Genomic DNA, 26,334 nt, shown 5'->3' with positions numbered 1-26,334 from the left:
TCAAATAACCAACTTTTTTTTTTTGCCTCATCTGATCAGTCATCACTGTAACATTTGTGTTATATATGATACAAATCACAGCGCAGGTAACAGATTTTTGCTGGTTGTAACAGTGTCAGAAGAAGCGACTACAAAGCTAATCACATAAATGTTACTAAATACCAACCGAACATGGCTGCTAATTCTAACTGTAATTAGATTTCATACATGCCTGTGAAATATTTGCTGACAAGATGTAGTAAGGCATCATATCTTATTCCAGTCAGAGAACCATGCTCTGTGCAGCTCTCACTTCAAGGGCCTGAAAAAGATCAATGAGGGAGAATAGCAGTGGGACTGGACTACAAATTGAGCGGCCTTTAATCACCTCATACAGTTCACAGCGGTGTGAAAGTTCCAGCCATGAAAAGGTCTAATCACTAGTCGAGCTGAATAGAGTCAACTTGCTGCTAATAAAGGGCACACAGGGCCTGAAGGGACACATGCACACACGTGTGTGTTTGCTAATGTCTCCAGTCGCACATTCACGGACGTCCTTGCATTTGTGAATCCAGACCATTCTTTGCATAAATGCACACGCAGGGACTTAAAATTACCCACCTACATCTGCTGGATACAGATAATAACCTCCAATGTAAACATTACAATTTTTTTATTCAAGGTTCCTAATTTGGTGAGTTTGTTAACACAAAAAGTAAATGAGAGATTACCATCATTTGCCAGGCTCTGGAGATGAGAGTGAGAGCCGTCAGTGCTCCTAATGGGCAGAGACGTGAGGGTCATTTGTTTTTTTTTTGTTTAAAATATTACTCTATAGGAAAAAAATTGCACTGTCACTGCATATATCTGCTGCCCTTTACCTGCTATTGATTCATCACAAACAATCTAATATGTTACAATAAAGGCAATTCTCCCTGAGATCCCACAAAGACCGATCAAGATAACAAGGAGAGAAAACTCCTCAAGGCAGCAGAAGGTTAATAAAGAAGGTGTGTAATAAGAGACCTCATTAGTGAAAACCTTTAACGATGCTTCCCAGGAAGCCCATGTAGCTGACCCAGGTGCCGCTGAGAATGTGACCTTGGAGTGACGGTAAACGGGTAATGAATCCGGCGGCCGCAGGGACACTGTGTAGTTTGCGGACAGTCAGGTCAATGAGGAGGCAAGCTATGAATCTAAATTGCATCTGTCTCCGTAGGTATTTCTCTCTCTTGTCCCCACTATAAAATGCATTGAAATAATGGTGCTCCGGTGGCTCGGAGAGATAAGAAGCACATTATTCAGGACGTTAAGTGTGGCTCACCTTGCCATATGTCACACCCTGTGTCTCTCATTTTCCTGTCAATCACCACTGCGCTAATGAATAAAGTAAAAGCACTGAAGGTAATCTGCACCCTGGAGCAGAGAATCCTTTGCATATCAAAGATAAAACACAGTTAAGATGATGTGAAAAATGTTGTATCAAAAGATTTACAGCTGTTCCAGCACTTGGAAGTTGAATAATGAGGACTTACAATCCATTTGGACACACAAAGAGATCAACTGGACTGAGATGAAGCCTTGTTCTGCCACACAGAGAAATGACAGGTCAAACAAACAGCTCTCACCCTATGACTATTATTAACCTCTGGCTCACTCTGCTTAGAGAAAGTGCCTGCCAGCCTGTGAGACTTATTGGCAATAAAAGTCCAATTCAATCAGAATTTGGAGGAAACATGAGGGATTATGCTCATTCATCCACGCCGACCACATGTTGGTCAAGCAGGTTTGTAAGTTATTTCAGCCGTGTTGGACACAATGTGTGGCAGACTCTGGTATTTACAAGTTAATTACTACTGCAGCCAAACTGGTTCTTATTGAATACATGACGATGAATAATGAGGGTTTTGCTGCTGAAGTTGCAGGAAGGTCATATTAACAGGCCTTCAAGAGAAGAATATTTTAGTGATAAAATATTGTATCAGTTGCCAGAGGATTATACATTTCTTCCCCGTGGTTTGATCTCTGATACAGTGGGTTGGTTTAATTTGACTTCAAGCGCATTCTTCGTATTTCATTCCTGCAAATCACTGCATCCCTGTGGAGCCACGGATCTCCACACAGGGCCTCGGTGTGGTGGAGTAACAGTGAGGAAGATCAACTGAGGGTCGAGTGGATCTCTGTCGCCACCTAGAGACACATAACTGATTATCCTGACGAGGAGGACCAGGGGGAAGATAAACAGGCTTAAACTTAAAAAAAAAAAAAAATTATCTATCGAGTCGAGTTTACTCATAATTTTAGGCTCAATTAAGATGTTTAGTGTCATGATCTTTTGCGGAAACTAAATATAAAGAATGATTCTTTCTGAAGTGCATCTACTTCTGGTGGAGGTTAAGGCATTTCTCTAAGTTGTCTCCGCTCGTCTCCGGCGTGCGGAATGAAACAAAACCCAACACACCCAGCAGCATAATCACGTGGTTGGTCATGAGGACGTAAACAGGGAAGAGAGGAGCTGAGGTAAGTGCTTTTTTTTTTTTTTTCCGTAGATGTTGGACTTTTATGCCACACTATTTGAATTAAAAGTACAAAATGTAGGAAAAGGTAATCAGCCACTTTCACGCGCTGTCGTATTTAGCATCACAGCTGATGAAAGTATCTCCCAGGCTACATGCTAACGTTAGCTCGGCGGTGACAGATCACGTTTAAAAACTACGATCCTCAAACTCTCCCGTTTAGACACCAAACACAACTTCTATCAGCAGCTGGACGACCGGTTCTCCATGTGTTCGCTGTGACGTCAAGAGATCTGGAAATTAGAAACATTTGAAGAGTTTTTCCCCTTCAGATAATTTAGGACTAAAACGTTTTCCAAATTGCTGTAATGCAAGAAAATAGTTCAAATCCTCGCCACGCAATGCGGAAGACACCCGCTCTTAAGCGACGTCCTCAGTCAGCAGGACATTTGCTCTCAGTAATGTAATTGGCTTTTAACCTGCAGCTTTTTCTGTCCCAGGACCAGTCTGTGACAGAAACTGTCTGTCGCCTTAAAAAGTACCTAAAAACGTTTTAAATCATTTTCTGTTGTTTTCAAACACCCTCTTTTTTTTTTATTTTTTTTTTTAGGAATTGCTGGAGTATTTTATCTGCACACTCACAGTATCAAAGTGTAGTTGCATTGTGCATCTTCCTCCTCCTGCTCCTCCTCCTCCTCCTCCTCCTCCAGCCACTATGGTGGACTTCCTGGCCGAGAACAACCTGTGTGGTCAGGCCATCCTCAGGATCGTGTCCAGAGGGAACGCCATCATCGCCGAGCTGTTGCGTCTCTCTGACTTCATCCCTCCAGTTTTTAGGCTCAAGGACAAAAGTGACCATCAGAAATATGGAGACATTATCTGTGACTTCAGCTACTTCAAGGTGCGAATTACCTCAGGAGTTTCCAAAAACCCTTTAACGTAGCCTTGAACACCTGTGATCTAAAGGTTATTGTGCTTAAACCTGTCGCAGTTATTACATAATCACCAGATCACCATTATTAGAGCTTATCAACCAGTTTGCATAATAAAAATCGTTTCCATTCATTTGCATACAAACAGCTGGATGACACTAGCAGAGATGTCTTATTTTCATCACTGTTTCCACTGTTTCTTTTCATTTCGTTGCATCTCCTTCTGCTGCTGTTGTTTAATGGCACACAAGTGGAGAACTAGCGCCACCAACTGTTTATCTTGAGGCACTGTCCCGTATTTTAATGGGCATCTGTCAACATGAACATATGGTTGCAAAGCCAAACACCACAGCACTGCCTTGGGGACAGTTTGGGTTTAAGCTAGATGAAAAAGGAAATTAACAGAAAAAGAAAATTAAACTGCTAATCACAATTATTTTCTTTGATCGTCAACTTAAATTTCACGAGGGGTGGGCCAGCTGTAACTGCTAACACTGAGAAGACCACAGGGTTTGATGGAAACCACTCACATGGTGCATTCTCAGTTTTGAATTCGACATTATAAGGAATTACAGTATATTTGATGGATGGTAATAGGAGGTATATATCCAGTGTTGGCTTTGATGCGTTGCTGCAAGTTTTCCCAGAGAGGAAAACATAGCTGAAAACCAGCTGTGTTACCTTGCTGTCATTGTGGCTGTATGTCCATTTTCATAAAGACACGAGTAGTTGCGTTTGCACTGCGTTGTCTGACAGTGTTTATTCCTCTCCAGGGTCCTGAGTATTACGAGGCGAAGCTGGAAACCAAACCTGATCTTCAGGACTTGGACGAAGAGTTTCGAGAGAACAACATTGAGATTCTGTCGAGGTTTTATCTGGCTTTTGAGAGTGTCCACAAATATATAGTAGATCTGAACAGGTACGTTTCGGGGTTTGTTTCAGTTCACTTAGAGTTCAGTCAGTTCTTCAGAAGTCAAAAACATATTTTGAGCTCATTCTGTTCAAAGAAATCATAGAAACATGGCCTGTGACCTTGAGGCACCCTTTAAAAAAAAAAAAGAAGTGAATTAGGCCAATAAAACTGATTCCGATTGAAGTTGTAGCCATGAAAGTATACAGTGCTTCAAATATGGATGTTGCTGCAAAGAAGCTAGAAATTCTGAACCCCTGGATTAAAGAAGATCTCTGAAATCACTGCAGTTTCAAGGTCGACACTCACAAGTGAAATATGGTCACAAGCTCATCTTCTGTTTCTGAGTTATGATATTAAATAATGGCCAGAAAAGGGGTTTTGCAAAACATTAGGATGTCACAGAGAACTCGACCTTTTCCCTTTTAGATATAAAAATGTCCTTGCTTCATAATTTCTTCCGATTAGAGATTTGTGTCACATTTTGTCATAATTAGCACATTCTTAGTTATTGCCAGAAATAAAAAATGTTTTAAGTTCACAGTGACCTTCGACCACCAAAATGTAATCTGTTCATCCTTGAGTCCAAGTTTAAAGAAAGTGTCTTTAGGTGTTCCTGAGATATCACGTTCATGATAATGAGCATGAACAAAACACTGTGATGTGATTATATTATCTTCTCTTCTCCAGATATTTGGATGACCTGTATGAGGGGGTTTATATTCAGCAGACCTTGGAGACTGTGCTTCTAAATGAGGATGGGAAACAGCTCCTAGTAAGTAACCCAAATACTAATTAGTTTTCATTTTGTAACATCACAAAACAAGTGAACTTTACACACAAGCTGTCGTCTTCTAGATATCTGTTTCTGATGAGATAATATTAGTCACCTGTGTCTCTGATTTCCGATTAATGTACTTTGTCCTTATAATGACACATCAGAAGTAACTGAAGAGAGACTACAGAAGTTGTGTGTGTTTTTTTCCCCTCAGTGTGAAGCTCTCTACCTGTACGGAGTCATGCTGCTGGTTATTGACCATAAGATTGAAGGGGAGGTCAGAGAGCGGATGCTCGTGTCCTATTATAGATACAGGTGAGCCTGTGACTCACACGCCCCCATGCGTACATACGACATTTTCTCGGTGACTCACGTTCGATACGCTCAGTTCACTTGTTAGCCAGAGAGCTCGCTCAGCAGCAGAAGTTGAGTCACTTCCCCGACTCATAGACACCTTTGTCAGGTACACACAAGACCACGCACACAAACACGCTGAAGCAACACACAGAGCAACAGATCTGAACATTCAGAATCACTACTTTACCCATGTTAACCAGTAAATAACATGTGTTTGTGTTGATGGTTATCAAAAATGCATACTTTAATTTAAAAAACTTTTTTTTTTTCTCCCTCAGTGCTGCCCGTTCATCAGCTGACTCCAACCTGGACGACATCTGCAAGCTCCTGCGCAGCACCGGCTACTCCAGCCAGCCGGGAGCCAAACGGCCAGCTAACTACCCGGAGAGCTACTTCCAGAGGGTTCCCATCAGCGCCACCTTCATCAGCATGGTCGTTGGGAGGCTGCGCTCAGACGACATCTACAACCAAGTGAGAAACAATTTGGACAGACACAATTTTGTTTTCTGAGACTGTAGCCTGAGTGGGTATAGATTGTAGTCTAAATCTTCATCTATCCTTTTGTCCACCAGGTTTCTGCTTACCCTCTGCCAGAGCATCGAAGCACAGCGCTGGCTAACCAGGCAGCCATGCTGTACATCTGCCTCTACTTCAGTCCCTCCATCCTGCAGACCCAGCAGGCCAAGATGAGGGAGATAGTGGACAAGTACTTCCCTGATAACTGGGTAAGACACATAGGTGTCCTTTTAAGCTGTACTTCGTCAAACCGGTGGATTAGAGCTGCATATAAACTACTTTATAAAATGCTACAGTGTTCACTGTCTTATATATGTCTCTGTTTATTATTGGGAATATTGGATTGATGTGTTTGTGTCGTCTGTCTGCAGGTTATCAGTATCTATATGGGCATCACAGTGAACCTGGTGGAGGCCTGGGAGCCGTACAAAGCTGCCAAGACTGCTCTCAACTACACCCTGGACTCCGCTAACATCAAAGAGCAGGTATTAAAAAATGCATTAGCTTCCATGTCAGTGTCTTCAGATTTTTCAATTTGAAGTCTTTCGGTGTGTTAATCTGTCAGAGTGACTGCACAGAATCTAAAGTGAAACACAAATCTGCAACTTCAGAAAGACAATTTGAACCTTCTCTTGAGAAGTTAGTTAAAAGGATGGTGTAATGAATTGTCCAGAATGAAAGATTTCCCACTGTACGCTCCACCATCTCTGTGTTTAGGCCACTCGGTATGCAGCCAGCATGGAGAGCCTGAGACCTCAGGTGCAGCAGCTGCTGAAGGAGGGTTTCCTCAGGGAAGAGATCATCCTGGACAACATTCCCAAACTGCTCAACTGTCTGAGGGACTGCAACGTTGCTATTCGCTGGCTGATGCTGCACTCTGCAGAGTCAGGTGAGAATATTTGTCCGATTTTTCCTGAAATACCATGAAACTGCTCGGAGAAGAAGACGCATCGAGTGTCTCGTGATGCTTCAATTGACCACCAAATAAAGCTAACTGGGAAAAGTCAAGGAATATTTAGAATTATTTGTTATTTTTCACATTTTATGAAATTCATATCAAATTTCACATCTGCCGATTTATAGTTAGCTTGAGCTGTCTTACTTGAGATTAATTCATTACTAGAGAATTTATGGAAATGTTAATACGGTACAATGACACCCATATTTCCAAACTTTGCCTTACTTTTAGAAAGGTGATGTTAATGAAACTATTGTTTTGATTTCTAAATTACGAATACAAGTCATCTTTTGTCTCGTAGCCTACGACCCAAACAACAAGCGACTGCGTCAGATCAAAGACCAAGTGCTCAACGACTCCAAGTACAACCCCAGGATCCTGTTCCAGATCCTGCTCGACACGGCTCAGTTTGAGTTCACACTCAAAGAGGTAGGACACTTTCATTAATTTCACATAATGTCATGGTGACAGAGAAAAACATGGGAAAATAAGAGCAAATTGTCATTAATAGTAAAGGAAATGTTAAAGAAAAAAAGTGTTGCGCTTCTTTTTGTGTATGACGTGAATACCTGAATCCACTGTGGCTCTCTTTTCTTTATTAGCATACAGTGAGATAGCATATGGCTAGGCAGCCTTATCATTAGGAGAGGACACAAATTTAATGTCCTAATTACACATCTCATCTGACTAATCCTTCCTCGTCGACTTAGCATCTGCGCTGTCCCTCTTCCAGATGTTCAAGCAGATGCTGTCAGAGAAGCAGATCAAATGGGAGAGCTACAAGAAGGAGGGATCAGAGAGAATGACTGAGCTGGCCGAAGTCTTCTCCGGCGTCAAACCTCTCACCAGGGTGGAGAAAAACGGTGAGCTAGGCTGGATAAGGTGAAAGGATTACACACAGTGACCATAGGAGCCTCAGCCGTGCGGCGTTTCACACTTTGAACGTCATTTCAGTGTTGGAACACAAATGCTTACACGGGTTTCAGTTGTTCAGAGGAAAATGTTGAGGCAGGGAAACATGCTGGAAAGAAATGGATTAAAGGTAGGCACGCAGGGGGAGGCGGATTAAATTTACATCAGTCATACTTAGCTCGAGCAGAGACACGTTTTTCTTAACCACCAGCTTTTGGGAAACACTTTGATAACATTTTGTGTCTCGCTTGTACCGCACACCTCTACTATCCTTCACAGAGAACTTACAGGCCTGGTTCAGGGAAATCTCAAAGCAGATCGAGTCTTTGAACTACGAGGACTCTACGGCTGCTGGGAGGAAGACAGTTCAGCTGATACAGGCTCTCGTCGAGGTGAGCAGGATAATTATATTTCCACCATGGTTTCACAGTTTCAGTGTGGATCTGGTGAAGATAATGGTGTTAATGCTCCCTTCTTGAGTACAAGAAGATGCTTTGTTTGCCTCGTGCGTGGATAATAAGTGAATCCAAGAACAATGTTGAAAAGCAGTAGCAGAACTAAATTGAACTTTTACTAAATTCATATAAACAGAAACATGACTCAAGATGCTTTTTTCTGTCTTTCGTGGCGCCATTTATTATAAAACTACAAATGGAACAACAGCTGGGAGATGTTTATATATGTGAATATTGGCTGTTTGCAAAATTAGCTAGTCGTTGCTAAATTATGTTCATGAGTCAAAAATGTGATGAGTCCCTACAGAAAATTATCTCCAAGAAAATAACAATACCAAAAAAAAATGTGCGACAATCCTCGGATAAAGACCTGTGAGTGCAGCGGTGTGTGTTTTGTGCAGCAGTGTGTGTGTGTGTGTGTGTGTGTAAAATGTTTTCCTCCCTGTCTGCAGGTCCAGGAGTTCCACCAGCTGGAGTCGAACATGCAGGTCTGTCAGTTCCTGGCCGACACCAGGAAGTTCCTTCACCAAATGATCCGCACCATCAATATCAAAGAGGAAGTCCTCATCACCATGCAGATCGTTGGAGACCTGTCCTACGCATGGCAGATAATTGACAGGTACTTAGTTGCTGATGAGGAATAAAATGATACAAAATACGGCTCATATAGAGGGGTTAATTTGTGTGATGTCATATATTGGTGTACAGTATAACCTCACTTTTGATAAAGTAGATCAGTGATAGTAAAGTAACCATGAATATACTGAAAGTGAATCAGTCTCTTCACAGGTCAGTTAAATGCCTTATAAATAAGAAATCACTGCTCTTATCTCATCATAGCTCCTCATTATTATGCAGATACTAACACACGTGTCTTTCACACGGTCAGCCAAAGACAGCAGAGGCCCTTACTGCTTAGCTTTCTGTATCATAAACCATGAAAAATGCCACAGTGCTGCTGCTGGTTTGACTTTGATTTTTGTTTTGTCTGTGAAGCAGATTTCACCAGTGTTTGCTGACTTATGTTTTATTCTGCAGCTTTACATCCATTATGCAGGAGAGCATCCGAGTCAACCCGTCCATGGTCACCAAACTGAGAGCTACATTTCTGAAGGTGAGGTGCTGTTTGTGTTCAACAGACGTGTGCACACACTGAAAAAAGAACAATGAAGAATTGATTAATTATTCCCATAGCCTTGGCTTGATATGGAGAAGTGTTACCCGTGAGTTTAAAGTGGTCATTTTGTGTGTGTTTGTGTGACCAGCTGGCGTCTGCGCTGGATCTTCCCTTGCTGCGTATCAACCAGGCCAACAGCGCTGACCTGCTGAGTGTTTCACAGTTCTACTCTGGAGAGTTGGTGGCTTATGTCAGAAAGGTACGAGACAGTAGATCTTCCAAAAGTAGATTCTGTTTCCAAATGGGTTTTTTTGTCAAGGAGGACTGATGTTCCCTGTGGTACTCACAGATGAACATGGCCTCATAACATCAACAAATGAGCTCTGCGTGCCGCAAATTATTGTTCAGTATCTGTGCAGTAACAGCTTCAGGAATGATTCATGTTTTGAAAACAATCTGTTTGGCAAATTTACCCACAAAAATAATGTGTAGTGGATGTCTGCCTTAAGACGGTGCTACCTTCTGGTGTCATCGACACATCACGCATTACTTCATGCCAGAGGACTCGCTCCTTCTAGCTGTGCACGATATTCTTCGTCCACAGCATCATACACCATCTTGCTTCTGAGGACTAATCTCAACCATCCAGCTTTAAAAAAAAACAACCAAAAAACTCAAACATAATCTAGATTCATGTTGGTGCTCAGTTTGTTTTATTTTCTTGCCGCCAGGTCCTGCAAATTATCCCGGAGAGCATGTTTACGTCTTTGGCCAAAATCATCAAACTGCAGATCCACGACATCATGGAGGTGCCCACCCGGCTGGATAAGGACAAACTAAAGGACTACTCTCAGCTGGGGGCTCGCTATGAAGTAAATCTGACTCCTACTCCTCCAGTGTTGTTCACAGTCTCACTGATGTAAATTAAAAAAAAACCTCAGATCTTATATAAAGTGCGGGCTGCATGTTGTTTTGTTTTGATGTCGACTCATCTGCTGTTCGGGAATTGGAGGCAGCAAGTTGGCCTTTTTTGGAAAAAAAAATTATATCACACCCACAGGATTTGATGTGAAATACAAATTAGAGAAGAAAGTTTGAAGTGAAAACAGATTGTGCCAGCAGATGTACTTGAAATGCATGAATTAGAATTTCAAGCACTGAAGTCCAAACTTGTTTTTATAAGGCCTCTTTTAAAATGCAGCATTAAATGCCTTGAAGTGAAATGTGAGTGTCACAGAGTTTAACTTTTCAACTAGAAAACAAAGCAACATCGCAACTGTTTGTTTATGCAGTACAATGTCTGCTTGCAGTCATCTCTATAACCATTGTTGTGGAGTAGCTTATCCCAATACTTTCACATTGGATTGTGACTGTCATCTGTTAACCTGAACATCCTGTTTCATGTGATGACAGGTGGCGAAACTCACCCACGACATCTCTATTTTCACCGAGGGCATCTTGATGATGAAGACCACTCTCGTTGGGATCATTAAGGTGAATGCTGTGATGAAGTTTTTTGGACTTTGGAGGAAGATTTCCAGACGGATTTGATGCCGACGTCAGCCGCAGCGCAGTTTGCATTATTAACAGGCTGTGATGTTTTAGGTGGATCCGAAGCAGCTGCTGGAGGACGGCATCAGGAAGGAGCTGGTGAAGAGGGTGGCTTATGCTTTGCACAAAGGCTTGATCTTCAACCCCAAGGCTAAGGTGAGACATTAGATCTGTTATGTGCTGATAGCATCATCAGTCCTCAGTTCAAGTTTCTGATTTATTTGGTGTGATTAAAAATCAAATCACAGTGATTGATAGATCTTTCTGTGGGATGCTGCAGCCAAAGTTGAATTCACCTCCTGCCCTGTGAGAATCAAGGAAAACAGCAGTTAAAAACAGGAGAGTAAACAATAATAAAATATTCTTCTCTGTCAGCTCAGTGAACTGATGCCCAAGCTGAAGGAGATGGCGGCCACCATGGATGGCTTCTACAGGTCGTTCGAGTACATCCAGGACTACGTCAGCATTTACGGCCTTAAAATCTGGCAGGAGGAAGTTTCCCGCATCATCAACTACAATGTAGAGCAGGAGTGCAACAGTTTCCTCAGGACCAAGGTCAGGCTTAATACACGAGCGTGCTTTTTACAATACTGAATAGTGTCATCAATAGGAAATGCTCTGTTTGTTTGGTCAGTAAAGGGAGTTGATTGATCGGGTTGATTTCTTGCTCCCATTCAGATCCAGGACTGGCAGAGCGTGCACCAGTCCACCCACATCCCGATCCCCAAGTTTCCCTCTGTGGACGAGTCCGCCACCTTCATTGGTCGCCTGTGCAGGGAGATCCTCCGAATCACTGATCCCAAGTATGTCTCCTCAAATACAACAGTGAACTTACAAAAGAAGGATCACTGCAATCCAACTAACTGAACAACTCAGTTTGAATCTGAAAACGGAGATCAGAATCTCAGCTCATCTATGGAGATGTCAATCTTCTGTCCTTCCTGCAGGGTGACGTGCTACATCGACCAGATGAACACCTGGTACGACCTGAAGAGCCACCATGAGGTGACCAACAACCGGCTGTTCTCTGAGATCCAGAACACCCTGGGAACATTTGGTCTCAACGGATTGGATCGCCTGCTGTGCTTCATGATTGTCAAGGAACTTCAGGTAATCAGCCCTTCAGAAAAGGGCTCAGACTCGCCGACAAAACTGAAACCCTAAAACCTTGTAAGGGTTTTTATGACGTCTTCAGTGCACGTAGTTTGAACTCCTGAATGTAACTGCAGCGTGTTTGTCTCATCAGAACTTCCTGACGATGATTCAGAAGACCATCCTGAAGGACAAAGCTGTGGTGGAAGTCTTCAAAACCATGCTGGGCGCCGTTAACCCAGTGCAGGGCATTGTGGGTAGGTATTCACTGAGGGAAATCTATAACCTGCCAGATTTTTATCTTCCTCATACAAAATCTATGTATTATTTCGTTGTTATAGGTAATGCCAGCAAAGTGTACGCCACCGCTGTGGCCAAATCCCAGAAGATCTGGGGTGGGTACCTGGAGTCCATCATGAAGGTACTAATCCATGTCGTTCTCTCATGTTAGTGAATAGAAAATAAATACCAAGACAAGATGAAAAAAAAATAATGTCACGCCTGTTTTTTGTAGGTCGGTCAGATGCAGATTCTCAGACAGCAGATTGCTAATGAGCTAAACTACTCCTGCAAGTTTGACTCCAAACACCTGGCCGCTGCCTTGGAAAACCTCAACAAGTCAGTCTTTTCTCTGCACTAAAGATCAGACTACTTTAGGAATGTCTCTTTAAGAATATAGTTTTTATTGTTGGTGTTGAGGGAAATGTGTCGTTTCATTTCAAAGTCATTAAAGGCACTGACATGAGCTGTATGCTGCTGTTGTTTGTGGTTTATGGACTAAATTGGATGTCAACAGTAGATAGTTGTTCAGTTCCTACTCTTTCTTGTGGCCTGTACTTGGTACTCAAAAAAAAAAAAAAAAAGTTAAAAGTAAAAGCTGGAAAATGATTATTTCAGTACATCTAACTTTTCTTTACAATCTTCTTTTATTCTTTCCTGTGCACTCTGGTTACGGCCTCGTCAGGTCTCTGCTGGCAGATATTGAGGCCCATTACCAGGACCCATCTCTGCCCTACCCGAAAGAGGACAACACTCTTCTGTACGACATCACTGCCTACCTGGAGGCTGCGGGTATTCACAACCCACTCAACAAGGTTGGGAGATGAAGGGTGTTTCTTTCCCTGTAATGATGTATTCTTGTTCTAATCTCACATTCCACCTGGAATCAAAAACACAAACTGAAGTGTCATCACATCATCCTTTGTTTTCTGTTCTGATTTCTGTTTTGTCCTCTAAACATGACTGATGTTCAGACCATTTTTCCTTTTTCTGCTTCATACAGATATACATCACTACAAAGCGCCTCCCTTACTTCCCCATCATCAACTTCCTATTTATTATTGCTCAGCTGCCTAAACTTCAGTACAGCAAAAACCGAGGTAAGCTTTTTTGGGGGGTTTTCTGTATCATGGCTCTCATTAAACTCAGATGTTCAGTTTCATCTTTAGAAATGATACATTTCCTAGTTTCATTCATCCATCACCGTAGCATTTGTATGTTTCCCTCATGTTTTTGTTGACGTGAGAGTCAACCCACGATATAACACCCATTATTGGCTTCTGTATTTCTTTTGAATATGGTTTTAATTGGATAGGCTCTTTACCACTCTCAGCACACATTGAAGATTACTGCTGAAAATATAAGAAGTCACTACTTGGAAGTATTGTGAGCTCACCAGATTCTTGGTCTAACAGTGGTAATTCGGTGGTAGATTTCTCCATCAGTGTACCAGAGTTACCGGCATGTGAGTCTTCCAGCTCATGTAAATGGATGACGGTTTGTGCTTTTCCAGGAATGACCTGCAGAAAAGCCACAGACCCTGTCGACTGGCCTCCGCTGGTGCTCGGCCTGCTCACCCTGCTCAAGCAGTTCCACTCCAGATACACACAGCAGTTCTTGGCTCTGATTGGTCAGTTCATCCGCTCTATCATGGAGCAGTGCACAAGGTAACACAAGAGACGGAATCATTTCTGAAATTACATATGGAATTGATTACTTTGTGTGTTTGTGTCAAGTAGGTTTTCTTTTTGGTGATTGTTTATTGATCTTATTAGTAGATGTATCTGGTTATAGCTTCATCAATTCATCTTTGAGTTTCCAATCTAATCCCATTATAGTCAGAAAATCCCCGACATGCCCTCTGATGTGGTGGGAGCTCTGATGTTCCTCGAAGACTATGTGAAGTACACAAAACTGTCCCGTAAGGTAGGTCAACTTTCACCTCATTAATACTGCCAGCAGTGCTGTAAAACAATAGTAAGACAATAGTAGACTAACGTTTCACAATAACTGGGGGTGGTGGACAACCTTAGACATTTTTAATCACTATATCTTGTATGTTAGTGTGTGTTCTGCACGTTAGTCATGTTTATTTCTCTCTATCTTCTGTTTTTCTGAAGGTGGCCGAAGCTCACGTGCCCAGTTTCATTTTTGATGAGTTCCGAACAATACTGTGAAGATCTGGATGAAGTATTTCATCTGAACACTCTGCTTCTGTTCACTACAGACATTTTGACTTATTGTAGGAAAAGCACAGGGGCTACTAACAACATAAACTATTGCTTTGTTCTATTAAAGTGTTTCAGTCAGCTGTGACCGTGAGTCAGCACACACGTCTCTCAACCAGCGAAAGCAACTAAATGAGATTCAGCCATCATTCATTTTATTATTTGCACCTGTGATTCTCCTACAGTGGGATGTCTGATGTGGGGCCTATTGAAGTGTTTACTTACATTTCGTTATTTAGACTAATAATGCTTTGCACTAATTACAGATTGTACATAGATAGAATACTGAATTGCCTCTGAATTAACTTGCCAACTTTGTCAACTACCATTCTGTGCCATTTCCAAATGAAATTCATTCATAAAAATGATTGTTCATAAGCTCGTGTTTTGTCTTTCTCTTCTGTTGCTAAATCTTTTGGACCAGGCTTTTACTTTGAAATTAACGTACCCGGAAGTCAAAACCTAGCCGTTGTTGTAGTTCCTTTTTTACGCGGGTGATTTGTGTCTATTTCTACCGTGTCATTATTTTTTAACACTTCGCCTGTTTATCTTCTTAATAGCGTTTCCGAAAGAAAAAACAAAACAAAACAGATAGTTGTTAAGACGCTGATACGAAACATTCAGGCGGTAAGCAGGACCGTGAGTAGGTTAGCCAGCGAGGCCAAACTAAGTTGGCTGACTGCAGGTTGTGTGCGAGTGAAACGTCGCCATGTCTCTGAACGAGGTCCGCGTCTCTGTGCTGAGCCTGCAGTCGTGTCAGTCAGACATCCGCACGGGGATGGACATACTGACGGATGTGGCCATGGACCTGGCGGAAGCTCGGGGTAAATATACGGCTTCATGCGTTTACATTAACACAAGTCAAAGGTAAAATGTCGCACTTCACTACACCGGCAGTGCAGATTTGACTCGAGTACCCGCACATCAATATACAAATACTCCATTACGAGTAGAAGTCCTGCATGAAACATCCTACTTGAAGTTAAACGTACACGAAGATCTGCAGCAACATGTAGTTGAAGCGCCGGTTTGGTCCCTCTGACTGACACGTGATCAATGTGTGACGTCATTCGATTATTATTAATAATAAAGCATCCCTTTGTAAGCAGCACGTGTTGGAGCTGCTGCAGGTGGAGCTAGTTTGAAGTAAATAAAAAACAGTAAATCTGAGGTTTCCGCAGATGATTACTGGGAGAGGAAAGAAGAGAAAAGTCCTGATTCACAAATCTGATTTCAATGTTTGATTCAGGTTGGTTTTTTTGCTGAGATATTGGATTATTTGAATTTATATCAAGATAAAACTACGTGAGAAGTTTAGAGGGGAAAAAAAAATCACCACTTGGTTGTTAATAACTCATGTAAGATGAAAGAAGACAAAACAGGTTCATCGCCACTGGTTTCATCTTTAAGAGTGCGTTGTATTTTAAAGGCATCCTATATTATCCCCCGTGTCCAATCTTCATCTGAAAGGTAACTAAAGCTGTCAGACAAATGTTGCAGAGCAGAAAACACAATAGTTCCCTCTGAAATTCAGTGGAGTAAAAGTATAAAGTAGCATCAAAAGAAAATAATCAAGTAAAGTACAAGTATCTCAATTGTTCAGTACTTAAGTACATTTCAGTACTTTGTCAATTTCCATCACTTGACTACATTTATCGGACAGCAATAGTTACAGTTACTTCTGAAATGTAACTTTTAAATACAAAACTTTTGATCAGCTTATTAATATGATGCATTGGTAGCTCTAGATTAAATCAGCCAACAGTATGTAATATCGGCTCACTGCCTCAACTAAAGCATCAGTAATAATGATCCAATAATATAATGATGTTTCACTTGTAGGGATCAGTCTGCAGTACGAGTACCTGCACACTCAACACAAGTTGTTAATACTGCTGTTTTCATGCAAAATGATAATTACAGGACCTTTTGTTTGTAATGGTATATTTTTAGCGCGTGTCATAGGTATTGTTAATAATGTAAATGGTCTGCAGACTTCTTTCATGACTGTGTGCTCTCGTGTTTCAGAGGAAGGGGTTCACACTGGCATCAAAGAGATGGAGGTCATGATTCTGGAGTGTGCCAAGCTGGACAGGGAGATTGACTACTTTGTTGACATCGTAGACCAAGTCACATCTGCGGTGAGGGGAAACCTGACATGGACTAATCACATAAGTGGGAAACAGGCTTACTTCTGTGCTAAATGAACTGAGCTCAAGATGCATTACAGCGTGAGGGATTGATTAATGGAACATATGTACATTAGGATGACTGAGTGTTTGAAAGGTCCTTTAGTCCTGCCATGGACTTCCTGTCATGTCAAAGTGCTACTTTTAAGTGGCAGTTAAAGGGATGAACTTGACTAATTGCAAAGATCAAGGAAACATACTTCTGTTTCTGAAGGCTAGAGCACAGCAGCCGGAGGCCTTGGTCAACCTGTCCGCCACGGTGAAGGAGCAGTTCACTGAGAGAATCGCCCAACTGTCGGACGCCGATCTGCACAATCACTCCAAAGTCATGGCCTTCAAGGACAGCATCAAGACCTCTTTCAACCAAGGTGAGGCCTGTGGAGCGACACGCGAGGTGAACTACTGGGGTTCAGTCGACTGCTGGACTCTGCAATCAGGACGTAGGAAAGTTTGATAATAGGCGTGTTCGCGGGAGGACATCTCAGCTTTCCAGGATAATTAGTTTAATTTGAAACTCAGCTTCATTCGTTTGTTATTGAATGTTGGTCTGGTCACCCCGTCGCTGTTATTTCCTGCTTTTTAGTCGGGGTTCCCATCACGGCCCTGATTACGAAGGCGGCCCACACATGCTTTTCAGGTTCTCTGCAGAAATTTAGTTAGTGTTATTATATATGAAGTTATTTTTCCCAGCATGACTCGGTCCCAGAAGCTGCACTGTGTGAAACGCGAGAAACCCCATTTTGAGGTAGATCGTTGTAAAATGAGATCATTTTCCTGTCAATGTCATCAAGCATCATTATTGATCGCTGAATCGGCAGCAAAACGTCGTGTTCCTGTTGAGAGATACTTTTTAAAGGCTGAAATTGAAGGACGTTGCATGGCTCAACCGTCTGGAAGACTTTAAGAAGGCGACACTTAAGAGTTTGTTTTGATACCTCGGGCTCAGGATGACCTTTGTAGTTGCAGCTGTGTCTGGACAACAACAACTGACAGTGAACTTTATATGTGGACTATAAACGGGAGAGATTGATGTCTGTGTACGAGTGTGAGTGGAAGAAATGTTTGCGTGTGCCGGTAGGTATCCGTGCACCTGTTGGGGGTGACGTTTCAGGGCTACATGCGCGACCATAAATGTACTGCGATTGGACATTTGGAAACAAACTCGCATGTTGTGTTTTCAGCCAATGAAGAGTCGGCAGAGAACATGGAGGAGCTCGATGAGGACATCGCTGTAACTCAGAGCCAAGTCAACTTCACCTGCCCACTCACACAGGTAGATTACTGCCGGATGCTGATGTCTGAATTTACTTTACATAATTCATGCTGTCCCAAGTCCACTTACTGCTGCTTTCTATTTGAAAACATTTCTATTTTCTTACTCGTCTCCCTAATTTCTGACGACAGTTACGGATTTGTTTCAATATCAGCAAAACACAGAGAGGCACTTTGATGTTTTAGCAGCAAAATGTTGATTTCTGTTTCATTATATTACTCGCCTCTATTGATTTGTATTCAAGGTGGAAATGGTGAACCCGATGAAGAACAAGAAGTGTAACCACCACTATGAGGAACCGGCCATACTGGACCTGATCAAAAGGAGACACAGCCAGAATAAGAAATGCCGGTAAGACCGCGGTCCCTCGGAGGACTGCTAGAAAGTTAAGTCAGGTTTTGCAGCAGTAAACAACTCCACAGGCTAACGTTGGACCAGCAGGCTGCCTTCATTCACATTTTCTTTATTATGCTGCTTTGATGTTGGAATTAAATTAAATGTGGCTGCACCTGGGGGACCACTGATGAAATCCCAGCGCCGGTCCGTGTTGTTGTCAGAGAAACCTGCCTATTGTCTCGAGCCCTGCCTGTGGTCACCGAGCTCCATTATAGCAGCAATATCCTGATTGTGATTAGGTGTATGACAGATGAAATGATGTGTACCTGCAGTCAATAGCGTTTCATCAGACGTTGCTTCCTGCGTACTGAAGTGCCTATCATTCAGCGCTACGGGGGGGATCAGTGCTTCGAGGTAAAAGTTAGCGAAGCACGTGTCGTGTTGGAAAAGTTTCTGCAATGCAACGTTTACATGTAAGAACACAGAAAAGAAGTCATCCAATCAGCAGCTGAGTCAGAGCTGGCATGGAAGTTAACAAAGTGTTTGCTCACCTAACGTCAGGCTTCCCACAGGTCCTGGAATTTATGGAATATCATGGAATTATAAAAAGTCTATTCCAGACATGGAAAGTCTGGATTTGATCACTTTGAGCCAAGTCATGGAATATCCTGAAGTTCTGTTTAAATTTTAGTAGCCATTAATCAAAATGTAATTTTTCCATGAAGTATTTTTCTATAAAGTGTTATTTAACTTTCTTCCCGAGGAGTTTCACAGCCTTTCCACTCATCAACAATCACGTCAGTGCAGATATACTTTTTTTTCCCTGCGGCTGCTAACGAAGGCAAACATGCAGGAAAAAAGACATTTCAAAAACGTTTCAATAAAGCCAGATGTAAAGTTTGTTTACTTTCTATTGATCTATTAAAATATGGAAAGGGGTTCCTTTGCAGTTACGCTAACAGCAAAAAGCATGCTGTCCCCGTCACTGCTCTGCTGAGGCCCAGTGGAGGAGAATCTTTACATGGGGGGCAGTCCAAGGGAAAAAAAAACCGACATTTTGCACTGAAACACCCGAGAACTGGTAAATATATCTAGCAAATTGCTAGAAATAAAGTAATGTGGCTGGATCTTTTTCTGATCAGCACAAAAGCGGACTGTTTTTCTGTTCATTATAGATCATGGAAATTCATTTTTAGTCAGGGAATATGACATTCACTTGATTTGAGTGGGAACACAATGTGTTGCACACGGTTTTGATCAGACATGTGTGTTTAGACGCTCTTCGATCTCTCTCTTTCAGCTGTCCCGTGGTGGGATGTGGGAACGCAAACGTCAGAGAGTCCGACCTCATTCTTGACCAGGTGCTGAGGAGAAGGATCCAGAGCCAGAAGAGGCAGAACAGCCACACTTAGTGCTCTACATTTTCATTGGCAGCATCAGTGGTCATAAAACCCAGGCCTCGGGAAGGACTTGGATACCGAGAGAGGATCACAGGAGTATTTTGAGCCAGTTTGTTAAGTTTGGCTAATGTTTTTTTTTTTAATAAATATTTTTTCAGACATTTGTTCCTCAGAAAATCTCTGCTGCTCAGTTGAATTTGATCTGGAGCATTTTTGTGTGCATAATTTTATACCAACACACTTTGTCATTGATGTCTCAAATTGTAGATATTTGTTAACAGAACCACAAGAGGGCACTTTTTGCTCAAAGTCGGTGCAGATGAAGTGAAGTCCACAGCTCTGGGTTATAAAGTCTCAGTTTCAGGTATGCACAGTATAGTATTGATCCCCATAGTTTATTATAGATGCCGGAAGTGCTCATTTGAGTCTTTCCTGCAGGTTAGTGAGTCAGTACTCTCTGCTCAGCTGATTAATGAATATTGGAAATGATAAATCTTTGCGACTTGTGATCTTCCTCAAAAGAAGACAGTCTCTTGTAATTACAAGAACAATACTGTAGAAAAAAACCCTCAAAAATCAGTTACGTGAATGAGCCATAAACAAACGGTTGTTTAACATCTGGGGGAATGCACTTAAGTGATTAAATCTCTCGCTGCCTGCTCTCCTTGTGAAGGGTCTTTGTTCCAAAGAGAAACAAACAAAGGCTGCGTTGAGATGAAACTAGGTGAAGCTAATCTTTTAATAACCTTGCATCAGGAATTTATTTTTTCCTCAATCTCTTAATTGCTCTTTCCCTCCAATGAGTGCGTCACACAGCACTAAGAGCATTTAGCCAGTGAAGATATTAACTGGCAACAAATGCTCGAACTAATGTTGACTCACTCATTTCTCCACTTCATTTTAAATGTCCTCTGTGTGAGTCTAATGTTGTTTACTGCACAAAATATGAAGTCAGGTAATTTCTCAATAACAGTTCAATTTGTGGGAAGTGCACTCAAAACCAGTGTTGCATCACAGGCAGAGCCATTAAAGCTGTTTCTTTGGGAGGGAAGCAGAGACATAAATATCATTAAGGAATTCAGTCACAATATCGCACCGACACGCTGCTGAGAACAGAAAACAATTCATTCCTCCTAGATGTTTGCTTACTTCTGGTTCTTTTTGATCTGGCATTCATGTTCATCTCTCCCAAAGCCCCAAGAAGTAGGTGTAATGGCTGCCTGAGACACTGTAAGCCTGGATATCGGCCGTGTCCAAGGAGGACTTTTACCTTTTGGCTGCAAGTAAACATGGTTTCACTTCTTAGAACGGGAGCGTTGGCCGGGGCAGCGCCACAGCCGGGTGGAGAGTGAGGAGAACAGCAGAGCTCTGATTAGACACTTCAAACTTCTGCTTTGACCCAGGCCTCAAAGCTTTTCATTGACTGATTTTCTTTTGTCCAGACAGTCTGATGCTTCACCATCAAAAAAGAAGTCTGGTTGACACACAGATTTGTCAAAGCGACTCTCCCTCCTTCTCCGATAAAATTCCCTTCCAGCAGAAATAAACTTCACAGCAACTACAAACCAAACAATTACAATTACAATGACAACCTGAATTTTAATGGAAATAATAATGTATGGCTTCAGTTTTGCAGCACATTTTATTTATTTATTCTTTGAAAGAAACCAATTTTGTCTGAGTGGTTTCTGTCTGAATGAATGCAGAAAACTATATAATTTACTTTCACTAACCCGTATGGGTATAAGCGTCAGCTAAATGAAATGTAATGTAATGTATGTTACATTATAAATTCCTGTACATACAATAATGTAAGTTGGCACAGAGTTTATTTTATAGTACAGTTGAATTTTTAGACCTCCATTTATTTTAAAGATACACGTTTCTGAGAAATAATGAAAGAAGTACTGACTGACAGGCCGACTGACCAGAGCGCTTGTTTTTTTGTTTGTTTTGTTGTAAAACAATCTCATCCTGAGGTGATAAATTCATGAGGAAGTATTACACACGGCCTCAATTTGTTTTTTCCCTTCATACGCAAACACAATTCCCTGATTTCTCCCTTTGTATAGATGTATAATGGTAATCTGTGCCCCATCAAGTCTGATAGTTGTGTAACTTCGATTCTAAACTTTGAGGCATTTTTTTCACCTCCCTTACAGAAAAAACCCACATGGGAAACACATTATCACTGAAACATGTTTACCACAACATATGATTGCAACATATGATAACATGTGGAAATGTTTTCACATTAAAATCTACATGGAGCTTCACACATTATCACGTTTCCCATGTGCAAAATAGCATATGTATGTGGTCCCATGTTATCAGATGACGGTTTGCACAAATACAAATGTTCTGCTTTTAACTTTAAAACTTGTATTTTTTTCTGCAAGGGCTCTTTTATAGATTTGTTGATTAAAAGATATGGACAGTATTTTATGCTTTTAATTCATCTTGATGATTTAAAACAAAACCCACTATTGATCACATGGATGGTTATGATGCTGAGAAGTGGGATTGTCTTGAGTTTTACGTTTTTAATTTTTTTAAAATTTTTAAATCATTTAAATAATGTATCCTTATAACATATTAAACTGCCTGGATTCAGTAAATTAGTGACAACAAATAAATATTCTCCCATGCAAATCAAACTGCAGTGGAAAGATCTCTAGTTAGTGTCTTTTTATATACTTATTTGAGTAGAAGTGAGGACTGAATATGCAAATCAGTGGGAAAACGCGCACTGTGTCTTTAAATAACAACACCTCCCAGCAGTCGCTAGATGCTGGGCGAGTTTCGCTGCAACAAACACTGTGCCTCGTACTAAAGACAGTCTATACAGCAGAGCAAACCACACAGAGCAACAGCTTACCGTACAGGAAGCAGAACAGCCGCCTACACAAACTGAAACACTGTATTGTTTCCGACGTGACAACAGGACGGAGAAAAGCTGCCGAGGGACGCTGAGCTGCAGGTGAGTGGATCTGCTGCCCGGAGACTTTACTGTGGACTGACCCAAAGAAAAGGAGTGATGGTGGAGTACAGCTGACTGACTGATCAGCAGCAGTGTGTCTGAGATGTAAAAAGTACAAATAGCTGTAGTTCTGTTGGGGGAGTTTATGGGAACTGTGAGCCAACAGGTGCGTCAGGTCACACCTGTTGGGAATGTAAACTCAGCGTTACAGTTTGACTTGCAGATAGGCCTCTCAACTCTCTCTTTAAGACACACTCGTGTTTGTGTCCATGTAGGTCGGCGCAGTTGGCGTTCATCTGGAGACTATACAGCTGGACATGGATTACTGGTTCCCGTCTTCACCGCTTTGGATTTAGTTAGGACGCTGCACTACCCTGCGCCTCCTTTCCGTCTCCTCCCCGGCGAAGCGAGAGCGCCAAGAACAGGTGGATCCTGTTTCTGTGTTTAGTCTAACCCAAGCCTCCATCCACCTTTAACCTTTATGGGGAACCAGGTGGAGAAACTGACGCATTTGAATTACGCAGAGGTGCCAACGTCGGACCCAAATGGGTTCGACCCGGACGACGACGGACCGCGGATTGGCGTATCTTACATTTTCTCCAACGACGACGACGACGAGCAGGGCGACAATTTGGATCACTTTTCATCGGAGAACCGCCCGGCGAACCACGAGGACAAGCCCTTCGACTCCCAGGACGAGCTGGAGTGCGCGATTTACTACCGAGAGGAGTGCGTCTACGAGAGAAACACCGGAGCCGCCACGCACTCCCCGGAAAGTCTCCTGAACAAGTGCAGACCGGGAGACCTGCTGGAGTTTGTGGCCACCGGACAGTACCCACATTGGGCTGTTTACGTCGGGGATTTCCAGGTGGTTCATATGCACCGCGCTGAGATAAAGAACAACTTTCTCACCGATGTGAGCCAGGGCAAAAAAGGCAGGATAGTGAACGGCCTCTACAGGTACCGCGTGCTCCCGCCGGAGGTGATCGTGCGCAACGCCCTGGACCACGTTGGGTCGAGAGACAGAGAGCTGTACTGGAGAAACTCTGAGTGTTTCGCCGCCTGGTGCCGCTTTGGCAAACGGGAATTCAAAATCGGAGGGGAGATAAGGATTGGCAAGCAGCCGTACAGGTTAAAACTCCTCTTCTCAGAGAAGAAGAGTCATGTCCTGGAGTTTCAGAGCCTGGAGGACGTGATCATGGAGAAGAGGAGGAACGATCAGATTGGCAAAGATGCTGTGATGCAAGAGCTGGCCAACCACTTGAATGCAACACATGAGATCAAAGCGGAGCACTTTGTTAACTGATAGAGGATGCTCTGGTCATTTAGGTTAAAGGAGATGCTCAGAGGAAAGAAAATGTGTGATGGTGACACCTCCAATTTGCCAGTTAAGAGCTTTGTCCATGAGCTTGTGTGTTTCCCCCCCCCTCTCCAAAATAAGAGGAAACGCCCCGGCATCTTGGATAACACTTGTTCCATCCTCAAGTGCATTGGCAGAGAAGATCACAAGGTTAAACCAGAATTTTCATACCTTTAATTTGCATTGAATACAAGTGAAAACTTCCCAACCCGGTGGCAACCCAACATGAACTGACTTGTGATGAATACATTTGCATTGAAGCTGCATCTGCAGTCTGAATCATTTGGGGATGAAGTCAGATTTAAATTCCCATAATTATTTTTCTAATCAAATTAATCTTTGCACAGATGAGCAGAAGCTCTCCACCTATCTGTGAGAGTGCTCGGAGGGCTTTGCTCCTGTACAACTCAGGTGTTGGAGACCGATACAGAGTGGAAGAGAGACAACAACGTGCTATTTGTTACTGTGTCTGAACCTCGAGGATTCCCTTCGTTTGTTTCATCTCCAATCATCACTCAGCTTTACCTACTCTTGGACTACACTCTGTGGACACTGTTCAGAGCCATGACTGTGCACTTTTATCAATTCACCCTGTTTCAACAGTTTATTTTTTGAAAAAATGAAAAAGATGTTTGTATGAAGGATTATGGAAATAAATATATATTTGAAGAGTCAAGTTTTTTTTTTTGCTTTTCTACTGAAGGATTGTGGCTGACCTTTTAAATGTTTTGCGGCAATGTTGATGCTAATCAATAACTTTCAAACCAAGAACGTCAGGGAAAGCAGGAGAGGTGACTCTAAACAAACTCTGAACTCCAGCATTGTTTTGCACTGCACAGGCGGTTTGAAAGCAGCTGCACCCTGGCCATCTCACTCCAGCTCACACCCCGACAGCCATTGCTCTACCTGTTCACCCAGTAAAGGATCCCTGCTCTTTGTTTGCCACTGTGTGTGAGAAGAGTTGGCTAATCTACAGTTAAAGCAGCTCCTGCTGCCAGTTTTGATCTAACTATTTACCTCAGCAGCTGGTCCCTGAAACTACTTAAACAATCTGCTTTGTTGGCTTGTGTCAAGTTGTGTTCCAAACGTGCTGGACATTTTGCTTTGTTTACACCTTGGCCGACTGAAGATAAGTCATTTCTTAAAGTTTAGCTGCGGGCTAGAAATGTTCTTCGCACATAATTTGGCTTTTCTTCTTTTTCTGTTGAATTACAGCATTTGTTTTTATTTAGGGCCGAAGGTGCAGTTTTGTTTGTGCACACCCACAAATTGGCTCAATTTGAACTCAAATCACATCTCTATTTAATTTCTATGAAGATGCAGTATAAGAAAATAGCATGTGGCTCCAATTGCTGTTTATATAAAATAAGATTGAAATGGAGAAACTTGCAAGTGAATTATATATCAGGATCTGACAAGAAATGGATGCACAAGTTGAGCTACCTATGATATTTAAAATGTAGAACAATAAATGCCTGTGAAACACTTTGCAGTATGTTCACATACAGAGGCTGCAACGGAAATTACAGCAAGCTCTGAGGTTGTTTTGAACTGGCAGACATTTCGGTTTTTTTTTTTTCTCCTCTGTGCTTCAGAGGAGGGTGATGATCACAGCCCTCATAGCCACTCAGTAGATGAGTTACTTTGGCCTGTGTGTTTTCCTCAGCTGATATTTGCATGGAGATAATGCTGTAGTCGTTGTGCGGCAGGTGAGGTCCCAGTGGACCCTCAAAGCAGGATTATCATTAGCACTGGTACCAAATGGGAAAGCTGCCGGACACATTAGCATTTCTTCAATTCTCTGTGGTGTGGTGATGAAATATGAATTGTGTGTGTGTGTGTGTGTGTGTGTGTGTCCATGTGATGCATATTTATGATAATCAGTCATACTTTTTTTTATTTCCACCAACAGAATCTGAGCTGCAGTGAGTGAAGCGCACAGAGTTAAAGCAGCTGCCAGTGGAACTGTGTAATTGGGAATATTAACTCACATTTTTCATCATGTGTGACAAAGCGGAAATGGAGTTACACATGCATCATATATTACGTTCAATTTGATTTACTCTGCACAAATTTGTTGTTGGTTCTCTGTGGTCCCAACATGCATACACTTTACCATGAGCCCATTAAACAGTAGTCTGCAATGAAAAACACGCAGCTAAGAGAAACCCATCAGCCTGTCAGTTTGAGTTCAAATACATTTGAGTGCTGTTTTA

General features: G+C 42.1%; 3 protein-coding genes across 3 annotated transcripts; all 3 read left to right on the top strand.

Annotated features, from left to right (window-relative positions):
• The first annotated feature begins 62 nt into the window (after positions 1–62).
• washc5 (WASH complex subunit 5) lies at positions 63–14,958 on the top strand. The gene is made up of 29 exons (XM_069693151.1): positions 63–2,499; positions 3,106–3,396; positions 4,201–4,346; positions 5,028–5,112; positions 5,330–5,430; positions 5,751–5,943; positions 6,045–6,197; positions 6,360–6,473; positions 6,706–6,877; positions 7,248–7,375; positions 7,680–7,809; positions 8,138–8,250; positions 8,766–8,932; positions 9,352–9,427; positions 9,579–9,689; positions 10,162–10,302; positions 10,844–10,924; positions 11,036–11,137; positions 11,357–11,536; positions 11,660–11,784; positions 11,929–12,091; positions 12,228–12,330; positions 12,415–12,494; positions 12,588–12,691; positions 13,038–13,167; positions 13,356–13,452; positions 13,866–14,019; positions 14,191–14,278; positions 14,473–14,958. The coding sequence occupies exons 2-29, from the start codon at positions 3,211–3,213 to the stop codon at positions 14,527–14,529; spliced, it is 3,480 nt and encodes a 1,159-aa protein (XP_069549252.1). The 5' UTR covers positions 63–2,499; positions 3,106–3,210; the 3' UTR covers positions 14,530–14,958.
• Positions 14,959–15,099: 141 nt separating this feature from the next.
• Positions 15,100–19,917, top strand: nsmce2 (NSE2 (MMS21) homolog, SMC5-SMC6 complex SUMO ligase). The gene is made up of 6 exons (XM_069693155.1): positions 15,100–15,404; positions 16,609–16,721; positions 16,984–17,137; positions 17,951–18,042; positions 18,287–18,393; positions 19,679–19,917. The coding sequence occupies exons 1-6, from the start codon at positions 15,290–15,292 to the stop codon at positions 19,788–19,790; spliced, it is 693 nt and encodes a 230-aa protein (XP_069549256.1). The 5' UTR covers positions 15,100–15,289; the 3' UTR covers positions 19,791–19,917.
• A 2,676-nt stretch (positions 19,918–22,593) lies between these two features.
• lratd2b (LRAT domain containing 2b) lies at positions 22,594–24,787 on the top strand. Its single transcript, XM_069693149.1, has 2 exons — positions 22,594–22,758; positions 23,034–24,787. The coding sequence occupies exon 2, from the start codon at positions 23,240–23,242 to the stop codon at positions 24,062–24,064; it is 825 nt and encodes a 274-aa protein (XP_069549250.1). The 5' UTR covers positions 22,594–22,758; positions 23,034–23,239; the 3' UTR covers positions 24,065–24,787.
• Positions 24,788–26,334: the final 1,547 nt, after the last annotated feature.

Source organism: Brachyistius frenatus, unplaced genomic scaffold (assembly GCF_029030835.1).
Source record: "Brachyistius frenatus isolate BFR_SWC_R1_liver_20210118 unplaced genomic scaffold, ASM2903083v1 Contig_14, whole genome shotgun sequence".
Lineage (NCBI taxonomy): Eukaryota > Metazoa > Chordata > Actinopteri > Embiotocidae > Brachyistius > Brachyistius frenatus.
The sequence above is the reverse complement of the archived record's forward strand: the minus strand, read 5'-3'. Positions and strand labels throughout refer to the sequence as shown.

What these genes read in the sequence shown, in the direction of transcription:
- nsmce2 (XM_069693155.1), top strand. Translation starts at nt 15,290, where the DNA reads ATGTCTCTGAACGAGGTCCGCGTCTCTGTGCTGAGCCTGCAGTCGTGT. An exon ending in TAGACCAAGTCACATCTGCG is followed by an intron (nt 16,722 to 16,983) that starts GTGAGGGGAAAC and finishes CTGTTTCTGAAG; the next exon opens with GCTAGAGCACAGCAGCCGGA. An exon ending in TCACCTGCCCACTCACACAG is followed by an intron (nt 18,043 to 18,286) that starts GTAGATTACTGC and finishes TTTGTATTCAAG; the next exon opens with GTGGAAATGGTGAACCCGAT.
- washc5 (XM_069693151.1), top strand. Translation starts at nt 3,211, where the DNA reads ATGGTGGACTTCCTGGCCGAGAACAACCTGTGTGGTCAGGCCATCCTC. An exon ending in CCGCTAACATCAAAGAGCAG is followed by an intron (nt 6,474 to 6,705) that starts GTATTAAAAAAT and finishes CTCTGTGTTTAG; the next exon opens with GCCACTCGGTATGCAGCCAG. An exon ending in CTCTCGTTGGGATCATTAAG is followed by an intron (nt 10,925 to 11,035) that starts GTGAATGCTGTG and finishes GTGATGTTTTAG; the next exon opens with GTGGATCCGAAGCAGCTGCT.
- lratd2b (XM_069693149.1), top strand. Translation starts at nt 23,240, where the DNA reads ATGGGGAACCAGGTGGAGAAACTGACGCATTTGAATTACGCAGAGGTG.